Below are 10973 nucleotides of genomic sequence, written 5' to 3' on the forward strand. Positions count from 1 at the left end.
ACAAACAGATCAGTAATCACATGAAGCTTACCTTACATCATATTTACCCTCAGAAAAAGAAATGTACTTTTTCTTCATATAGAGTCAGTAAGCTGGAGTTCAAAAGGCAGATCAAATACATTTTAGAAAAGATGTGTTTAACACGGCACATAAGGCAAAGATTAGGTTTCTTTTAAGGAAGCCATAGTTTTTGTTTCAAGAAAACATGCTAAGTCATTACTAAAGAAGTACAACGTGGGTCCTCAGACAAAACTTAAAAAGCCCAAAGCTACATCTTTTTTAGAATAAACATCCCATACTAAGTTCAAGTATCAGCTTAGTTCACAGTTCTTACTTTCTGCCAATTTGCTGCATGTTTTTTAAATTTTAACCAAGGTAACATAATGTTATTTGATCCACTCTCAGTTTAAAATATGGTCCAATTGTTCATAGTATGTCCTACTATTATTCAACAAACATCTAACACATATGCCTGGAAATAATTTTACCTATGATTTCTTCTGGAATTTTAATAGTTTTATAGTTCATTTCATTGGTGCATTTAGAACTTACTTGTTAGATATGAGAAATAAGAACATGCTTTTATTACTTTCTCCAAATGGTTTTGAGGTTGTGACATCATCACTGAATAATCTACAAAGCTTTTGCTCACTGATGTGAATACTGAGTTTATCATAAACTAGATCTCTACATACACACACACACACACACACACACACACACACAATTTGAGTACACATATCAGCCTACATATGGAATGTGTCTGTTTTACCCAACTGTCCGAATATCTTCTCCAATACCAAATTTTTAATTATTGTTTATTTTAAAATATACTTGAACATCTGGTAAGGTTAGACTGTTCTTTCAAAACAAAATTAGCTACTCTGACAGACATTTTTCTGCCAAACTTTAGTATAATTTTGTTATATTAAAAAAAAATATGTTATTTTAATTGGACCTTCTATTCCCAGACAGAATTTAACTAAGAAAAACCACACTACATCGCAGAATAACAAACTGCAGAAGATGAAGACTAATACAAATTTATATTAGAAAAATAAAGTGCTCATGGTTCCCCAAAGTAGTTCTACTCACTATTTTAAAACTTTTCACCTGCAAATATTTGATAATTTTTAAAAATTCAAAACATTTCTAAGAACTTTATATATTTCCTAGGTAAATAACCTAAAATAACTGAAAATCCGAATGTTCAAAAAACTTAGTTATAATTGTGTAAGAGAAAACACTGGAAATAACCCAGACACCAGGCAATTATCGTGTTATAGGACTAGACCACAGTGACTACAATGATAATTAAGACTATGGAGCAACATGAAAAAAGGCAAACAAGATCCTACCCATTAACACTTACCAAGCATTTAAGTCATGCAGTGTGTTAAGTGCTTTAAAAGCATTATCTCATTGAATCCTTATGACAACATCTTTATAACTAATATTGGTCCACAGCTAGTAAATGAGAGACTCAGGATTTAAACTTGGGTCTCTAACTCCAGACATAAAACATGTTAGGAATTATTTATTTGAAGGGAACAGGGGAAACCGGAATGATAGTTTTGGTTTTTTTGTTTTGTTTTGTTTTGTTTAACTATTGTTATAATGTAGTTTGGATAAAAATATAATTTAAAAAATTTTTGAAAAAATTTATCACAAAGCGACTTTAATGTGTGTGCTGCATATGATAATGAGTATTACTTCAAAAAGGTTTTTTCAGTCACTTACATATACGTATATACTGAACAAAATGTGTTTCTCACTGTGGGTTGCAGTAAAAAGTCAGAAACACTGCCTTATGTACACATAATACTGTAATAACAAAAGTCAACAAATCTATCAGTTGATAAGAATTCCAAGTAGCGCAAAATGTAACATAATCTAGAGAAAGGCTGTCTGATAGACCTTTCTGCAACAAAAGAAATATTCTTTATCTTTACCATCTATGCTGCTCTATACAATAGCCACTAGCCACATACGGCTAGTGCAACTGAAAGACTGGATTTTTAGTTTATTTAATTTAAATTTAAATGCCATATTTAGCTAGTGACAACAATACTGGACAGCACAGCTCTAGGACTGGTTCTTAAATATTCTAGGTAGATGAAAGTCAATCAACAAAATCTTACCTAAAAATATGGCAAAGCACTTCATGTGAAAGTTGATTCATGTAATCCTTCGTCTCATCTGACACTGCTTCCTCAGGGGTCTCATTATTCATGAGACATGTTTTAACACTTTTCTTTCGTGGACCCATTGCTGCGTTATCTCCAGTATCAAAGAGCAAATCTTCCCCTCTTGGTTACTTGAGTCCAAAGTACCTGAATGCAAGCAGAGAACAGACTAAAGCACCAAACGCAGATGCAGAGATTAACCTTATAAAACCCAGGAAAAACATTTATTTTCAAATACAAAAGTAGTGTTATTACATTATTACAGACCAGATTCAAATTAATAAAAATATTACACCAAAGGAGAACACAGTTTTCTGAAGAGCAGTAGAGAACATAAAAATACATTATTCAGAAAGAGCAAAAATCCTAGGAACCACAAATCCTGGATTCTAATGTTTACTCTGATTCTTTCTAGCTAATGCATTCAATTTCTCCAAGCATCAATTTCTTCAAATATGATATAAGATCTCTCACTTCCTACAGTCACTTGATTGGCTATTCTTATCAATTTCACCACAATATTGATCTTGCATCCAATCCCACCGGCTTCTGGGCTTCTATGAACTCTCATCTGGGCTGCTGCAATGGCTTCCTACATTATGTCCACCACTGTATCCCCAAGGCCTGGAACAAAGCCTATCACACAGTAGGTCCACAACAGGTAATTTGCTGAAAAATGCTTACCATACCACACTGAAGTTAGAGTTATCTTTTAAAAACATTCCTCTGATTGCATATTAAGTGAAAAGAGCAAGGTTTTGAAATTCGCATAAAAGGACAAAAATGTTTGTGTTTGCATGGGACATTTCTCGAGTATCCATGACTAAATATTAATGTGGTTAACCTCTGGAGAGTGAGAACGGAGGTTTAGGAAAGCAGAAAAGAGACTTTTACTTTTCATATTCTTCTCCATTGTTTGAAAGTTTTATATTGGTCAAGTATATTTTATTTCTTAAAACACGAAGACCAAATCAGCCTGCAAGAAATCCTAGTTTCTAGGATAAAATCTTACAAATCGGGCCTCGAGCCCACTCTCCAGTCTCATCGTTCAATCAGGGCACTCGCTCCACTATCCTCAGTTCCCACAAACACTGATCTTTCATTCCCAACAGGCTATTAACTCTGACTAGAATGTCCTTCCCTGCCCTTACGGTTTTGTTTTTGTTTTTGTTTTTGTTTTGCCTAGAAAACCACTTTTTTTTTTTTAATTTACCTTGAAAATCTAGTTAAGTCTTTGTGAAAACTTCTACTTACTCCCTCTTTGAGCTCCCTGGGAGACTTAACATGTGCTTCTACTATAGCAACTTGTGCAGTATTTTATTAGTCAAGTCTTTGCCAGGGAAAGGAAAAGAATCTCAATCTCCTGCCTCTGGGTGCTAAATCCTTGCTCATAACAAATCCTCAAATGTCTGATGTATGACTATCCATCAGTCTTTCCATTACTCCATATGCATCTGGTAGCTAAGAACCATTTCATGCTATCTGCTATCACAGTACTCAATGACCACAGCAAAAAGCCTATATCCCTGGCAAAAATATAATCAGATTTTACTCCAATAAGGACACTAAACAAACAGCTACCCTGCAGCATGTAAATGACTCAACAAGACTATTAACCAGTACAGAGCAATCCAACCATGGACTCTTCTCCAGCTATTGTATTTTAGCACATGCTTCTCCTTTAAGAATCTTGGCAACTCTAACCATTCACGGATACCATGTTCTTGACCTTTCGACCTTTAAGTAAAAATCTTTCTTAGCCCTTTTCCCTTTTCTTTACCAAATCCACACCATTTAATAATTTACACCCTCATCTTAGGATTCCACTTTTTATTGTCCCTTTTTAGTTTGCAACGTTGTGGTTTTGTGTGAATCATTTAGTAGCCCCAATGCACAACTTCCATTTGAATGTTTAAACCGTGCAAGATACGTTAATGTCCCAAGCGGGGACAGTGTCTCCCTTGTATATGGCGCTCCGTCTCTGAACTGCTCTTCTCAGTGGGGTGGGGGATAAAAGCAAGTGAGAACAGGAGATGGCCATGCCCAGCCTCCTATATCTTGGTTTCCTCCTACCCCTATCTCCTAAAAATATCACCATTTGCCACTTGAGAAACTGGACAAAGCAGGAAAGGTTCAAAGTAGCAGTAGGCTAAAAGGGGGAGAGGAAAGGAGGAAAATTCCAGTTATCGACAGTAGATAAGGGTGCCACATGGCAGCTGGCCCAGCAGAAGAGGAGTCGTGGAGGGTAAGGGAGAGGCAACTATTAATAACAGGTGAGTGTAAATATGTGCAGACTACAGTCTGCAGACTGGTTATAATTCTAGAGTTAGCAAGTTCTGGAGGCTTAGACTCAAAACCTCAAAGAAATGTCATTCTGACAGAATTACAGAACCCTAGAATGTTAAAAAGTTAAAGGGGTCATCAGAGTACCTAGTCACATGGTTCTTAATTTTTTGTGAGCCACAACTCCATCTGAGACTATAATGAAAGCTGCACATCATCTCCCCAAGAGAAAAACACACATAACCAGACTCACGTACGCTGAAATACATATATACAATTTCAGGGGCTTTGCAGACATATCAAAGCTCAGCCAGAAGTCTTGTTCAAAACTGGCTTTCTCAATTTTCAGATAGAAAAGTACCAGAGAGGATGTCACTTGCCCAAGGGCATATATTAAGTGTCAGAGCTTAGGATGGGATTCAGACTCCCAATTCACACTACACACCCTATCATCAAGTCAATCGTCTGCACCTCGGCTGTCTCCCTGCATTCCGGAACTATGCCCCAGTGCTTGGAGATGGCCTTCTGCAAGCTCTGATAGAACTGTGACTGACTGTACCCTCCTTTACAAAGTACGGTTTGTGGTCCATCTAATGTAAGCTCCCACATAGTAGCCTACAGCAGCCTTGAGTATCCTACAGTCATTCTGTGGCTAACTGTTTAACAGACATTAGCTACAGGAAGCACCATTTTTCTCCTGACAGCCCAAGTACATTCTTAGTAACCCTGTGTTGTTTGTGAGTCTTCTCTGAACCAGGGTCCTTCCATGACACAACGCTCTTCTTCTAATCTGCCAGTTCAAATCTTCTTCCATTGCAGACAAATCTATACTATCCTCTACTAACGCAATTCATTCTGTTTGTTCCCAAATTGATCTCAACTCTTTTTTTTTTTTTTTTGATCCCAATCTTTTAATCTTTAATCCTCATGGCTATCTCTGGCTGTTGTAAGGAAGCAACATTTCCTTGCTTACAAAATCAGGTTATTCTCTTTCTGATCCTCTATTTCCATTATAGAGGTTTTAACATTATTGTTCACTATTCTCACTATCACTGATACCTATAAAAGACCCATATAAATTCAATCCCTTCCACCCTAAATGTCATGACTAAAAATCTTCCTATACCTGTTCCAACATCCTCCTCCATCCCTCACTTATTCTACTAATTACTCCCTTACCCAGATCACACTGGACCCTCTAGGGTATGTGTTTGTCCCTTACTACAAACTTTATAGGGCAGAGATAAACCAACTTACCTTACAACTAATTGGAAAATTTAGGAAGCTCTTCTTTCATAAAATGTTCACAATTCGGTATCAATTTCTCATTCTGTATTTAATTAATAACAATTCTGTGGAGAAGCTCTTTCTTTTATTGATTGTTACTGTCTGCCTGTCCATCCGTCCATCCATCCATCTACCCACACACCCATCCATCCTTTAAGTAATCATCTCTTCACTCTATTATTTATTTACCTACTACTAAGGACTAGGAGGAGACAAAGTCTCTCTTCCCATGAAGCTCACAGTCTCAAAGTGGAGAAAGATTCTACCACCGGTTTCTTACAACTCAGTCTTTTCAATTATTACAACTTAAATTACTTTTCAATGCCCTCACCAAAAACACTTCTCTCCCATTTAGAACGTCCCAGTATCCCCAACGTGCTAACTAGTCAAGGGCTTCCCTGCCTTTCAGGTTTCTAATGCCTTTCTTTAGTTTTGAGTGGCTTCAGCTTGCTCGTATCATAGTAATCTTTCATGTCACTTAATATGACCCCATTTCTCACTTCGAAGACCTTCTATGTTTCTCACTTAGGCGGCCTCTCTTGCCTAAAGAAATAACATACCACAAGCTGCTCAGATTAAAAACAAACAAAGAAACAAAAAACAAAAAACAGAATTATAGTACCAAAAAGGTCTAAGAATCTAGTCCAACCCTTCATTTTCCAGATAAGGAAACTGAGGCCCAGAGAAGTAAGCTGGGTTGTCCTAAGTCATAAAGTCAGAAAATACAATGCTAAATGAAGCAAGAATCCTGGTCTTCAATTCCAGTTCAAGTCCAATTTTATTTCACTATGTCACTTTACCTTACTGAAACACAATTTTCCTTTTTCTCCTATTCTATACCCTAGTATCTCTATTATCAAAGATAAAGTGTACACCTCCAGATACACAGTCATTTAACAAATACACAAAGTCTATATTCGTTATCTAAAGAGAACATAAGAATCACAATATCACGAATATTAGAGAGGGAAGGAGCCTTAGGTATCACCTAAACCAGAAATTGTCAAAAATGAAAGTTAAAAATTATAAGCACAGATTTTTCAATCTATATGATTACATATGTACGCTCCACACCACACTCTTCCCCCAGAAAATCATGGCCTTACAGAGCCATTGTTTTATCCTACAGTTGTGCTGAGAGTATGTGAAAGAGGACTAAGAACCAGTGACCTAACCTTCATTTGCCAGATGAAGAATCTCAAGTCCAGAGAACGGAAGAGATCTGCCCAAAGTGAACCAGCAAATTAATAGCAAGTTTTAAGATAAAAGAAAAACAAGGTCTCCTATTTTTCACACTGGTGTTTTCTATGGGTTTCTAAAACAAAGTCTTCAGGATTGAGCTTCCCACTGCACAGGAAGCGCAGGAACCTTCTAAATGTTCAGTTGCCCTTGGCCGGCTTGCTGTCTGGAAAGAAACACGGCAGACGTCTCTTATCGGTCAGCTCCTAGCTATGCAGGATGCAGGAAAGGCATGCTTTTCAGGTCTGTCTCTAAGGAAAGGCTCCATGAAAGGGGAGACGTGAATCTGATTTTCAGAGCTAGAAGGGATATCAGAGGTATCCACCACATTTATTTTACAGATAAGCAACCTTGGCACATAAAGGATAATGGACCTGGGCGAAGTCACAAAGTGAGTGGGTGGACAAGGCAAGACCAGAACTCGGGGCCCCCGATCCCAGGGCTGGCCGCCTCTCAAAGATGTATTCGTTGGGTCCTGCTCAGGGACAACCCCTCAGTAAGATGACTACAGGCCTCCTCCAATTTACTGGCTTAAACACCAACTTAACACTAAAATCGTGGAACTCGTGACGCCAGAAGTGGGATGGGCTCTCAGAAGCTGTCGAAGCCAAATCCCCTCATTTTGTTGAAGAAATGGAGACCCAGAGAAGATTGTGGATGTTGGAATCTTGGGCCAGATTCAGACAAGGTGGCAAACCTCGCAACCAAGGCCTAGAAGGCCAAGAACCAACCACAAACCTAATCCCTGCTTTCCGGGTACTCTAGGCCCGAAGGCGGCCCGAGACGGAAAGCCCAGGAGGTCGGGAGTCCCGGAGCCCCCGTTCCTATCGCTCCATCCCGCCGCACACAACCCGGGCTCTGAAGGACGCCTCGCGCCCTGGGGCCCACCCGGCCGCCGCCTTACCTACGCCGGCCCTTCGTTTGTTATTGTGGCTGAGAGGGAGGCAGAGCCGCGACCGACGCTTCCCGCGGCCCCCACCGCCGCGGCGCTTCCGCTTCCGCCGCCGTTCGGGCACTTCCGGAGTGTTGTCATCCGGGTCTGAGCCCGCACCCCATGTCCATGTTGGGTGTGTTACAAGGCGTTGATGCGCTGCGACCATGTTAAGAGTGGCGTCCCGGGAAGGGCGGGGGAAACAGTCCTTTTCCGTGACAGCGCCGCCGCGCCGGAAGCGCTTAGAGTCTAACACCAGGGAATTAGTCGCGACTCTGCGATTTACAGCTGTTTTGACTGAAAAACTTTGTATTTAGTGGTCAGCTATCCAGGCTTTAGGACCAGAGGGCTGCTTCAAGTGTATGTTCCTCCACTTAACCGACAGACCACGACAAACACTTCGACGCTAAACTGCAGGTTTGTCAAGGGAAAATGGACCTCGTTATGGTGCCTACATAACGAACCCCTATAGAACTTAGTGGCTTAACACAGTCTGTTATGATCTGTCATGATTCTGTGGGTTGCCTGAGCTCAGCTGGGCAGTTCTAGCTTAAGGTCTATATATTTGCAGTCAGATATCAGCTGAGACTTTAGCTAACTTCAGACTCAAATGGATGTTACATGGTTGGCAGGCAATTCAGGCTGGAAGTGTCCTAGGAGCTCCGCTGTAGCTACCCATCAGAGTGCCTACAGGTGACCGCTCCCTCTGGTTTGCGTTTCTCACAGCAAAGCGCTGGATTCTGGAAGGAAGCGCTTAGGTATGGAGAGCAGTTAGCTGTTCCAAACATATAGGAGGAAGCTATGGATCAGGACTTGTGATCTAGCCTTGCAAGTCCCAGAACTTACTTCTGTCACGTTCTGTTGATCAAGGGACCCACTAAACCAGCCCAGAGTCAAGGGGAAAAGAGTAAAACTGTTAATGGAAGGAGTAGCAAAAAAATTGTGGCCATCTTTACCCCACTACATCGTTTGTTTATAATTTTTTTGACGTATGTAAATTTTATTAGTACAGGTATCAAAAAGGAAGGCTGGTAGCCCTACCAGTAAAAAGTCTTGAGTCTGCACGTGAATGATTCTTTACATGATTTTTTAAAATTATGGTAAAATATACATAATAAAATTTACAATTTTAACCATTTTAAATGTATAGTTCAGTGGTATTAAGTATATTTACACTGTTGTGCAATTACACCATCATCTACCTCCAGAACTTTTTCATCTTTCCAAACTGAAATTCTCTGCCCGCTAAACAACAATTCCCACTCTAATCCCACCTTTACCCTCCCCACTCCAGCCCCATTCTACTTTCTGTCTCTAGGTATCCCATATAAGTGGAATCATGCAATATTTGTCCTTTGGTTTTGGCTTCTTTCACCTAGCATAATGTCTTCAAGTTCCACCCATGTTGTAGCATGTGTCAGAATTTTCTTCCTTTTTAAAGTTGAATAATAATCCATTCCACTCATTCATCAGTGGATATTTGGGCTGTTTCTACCCTCTTGACTATTGCTAGTAATGCTTCATTGAACATGAAAGTGGAAATATCTCTTCTAGATTTAGCTTTTCATTCTTTTGGATAAATACCCAAAAGTGGGATTGCTGGATTAATTCTAACATCTTTAATTTTTCCACAGGAGCTGTACCATTTTACATTTTCACCAAGAGCACACAAGGGTTTCCATTTTTTTCACTTCCTTGCTCTCGTTTGTTTTTTTTGAGTAGTGTTTGCTATCCACTTAGAACTGTGCCTGGCACACAGCAAAAACTCCACAAAAGGTTAGCTTTTATTATTTAATTGTTCAGAGGCCTCTTTTCCTTTCTTCCTTCTCAGCTATAGTTGCAGTTTTAAGGGCTGAATTCTTAGCATCTGAAGTTCACTTTCGAAGCATCTTAATTTTTTCCAAGTTAAAGTTTTATGAAAGGATGTTGTATATATGTATACACATAGAGAATTGGAGTTTCATAGACAAGCACAAGGTAGTAGACTAGGCAAAACAAATAAACAAACAAAACAACAACCCACCCCACCCCCCCCCCCAAAAAAAAAGGAGGAGTAGGAAAAAGAGAAGGAAGAGAAGCAGGAGAAAAACCTGCATATGAGGCTTTTATAAACATGAGCTCTGAGTGAGGCAACGAAGCCTTGCTTTTCATTTTTAATTTGGGCCATACTTCAAAAGATCAAGGTTATATTACAAGAAAAATGAAAAGATTAAGGATGAAATTTAAGAAACTCAACAAGCTGTCTTTAACAATTAACAATGTATTTTCCCTGTCACCACATCTAATGCAGATCTTTTATCCTGATCTCTAGAAGTATGAGAGTAAAGTTACTTTTTAGAAAAGATTATCAATTGTTAGAAAGGCCAAGTAATATTTACCATCAGCCAACATTCCCTAAAAGGCTGTATGGAACCCAGGAATATGTTAGACACCAAGACTATAGAGATGACTAGGAAACAGTCTCCTCTCCTTGGCATGCTGGGAGATATCATCTATAAAGAACATTTCAGTGTAATTTGGGAAATCTTGGCACAGTGGAATGTCAGGATGCCCAAGCATCCAGAAGGTGCCCAAATCAGTCCAGACTGCTTGCAGCTACACTTCAAATAATTGCAAACACCCTCTCAACTCACTTTTCTTTCCCCTATGGGCGTCTGTGTCACTATTTATTAACTGTGTCTCTCTGTCTCGTCATCCTGGCTTTAGCTTCTTCCTTCCTCATAGATTCTTATTTTTATTGTTTGCTTTGTTTTTGTTTTTTCATTCTTTTAACTAATTACAGTGTCAATCACCAATTATTTTAAATACATCTTTGCATTTAATCCCTAAGAACTTGGTGAGGTAAATATCCCTTGTCCCGTTTTACAAGTAATACAACTTAGGTTCAAAGAGGTTAAGTCTTTTGCTAAACATCATGCAGCTAGTAAATTGCAAAGAATCATTGTGAAATTTGAGCAATCTGCCTTCAAAACTTATATTCTTAATTATCATGTAGTGCACTCTTATAATTATTTTTTCCGAAGGACAATTTGATTAATCTTCCTTAA

At 39.0% G+C, this 10973-nt stretch overlaps 1 protein-coding gene across 4 annotated transcripts in view; it reads right to left on the reverse strand.

The window, feature by feature from the left end:
• Positions 1-8018, reverse strand: part of FBXO38 (F-box protein 38) — a 47652-nt gene extending 39634 nt beyond the window's left edge. For 2 of the 4 annotated variants that reach the window (XM_016150323.2, XM_036224244.1), the window contains exons 1-2: positions 7900-8018; positions 2142-2333 (exon numbers count right to left, since the gene is read on the reverse strand). In XM_016150323.2, coding sequence (XP_016005809.1) covers positions 2142-2269 — 128 coding nt within the window. In that variant the 5' untranslated portion in view covers positions 2270-2333; positions 7900-8018. The remainder of the gene's footprint in view (positions 1-2141; positions 2334-7899) is intronic. The other 2 variants (XM_016150325.2, XM_016150324.2) reach the window with 1 other exon arrangement.
• Between the last annotated feature and the right edge of the window lie 2955 nt (positions 8019-10973).

This window comes from Rousettus aegyptiacus, unplaced genomic scaffold (assembly GCF_014176215.1).
Source record: "Rousettus aegyptiacus isolate mRouAeg1 unplaced genomic scaffold, mRouAeg1.p scaffold_m13_p_7, whole genome shotgun sequence".
Taxonomy (NCBI): domain Eukaryota; kingdom Metazoa; phylum Chordata; class Mammalia; order Chiroptera; family Pteropodidae; genus Rousettus; species Rousettus aegyptiacus.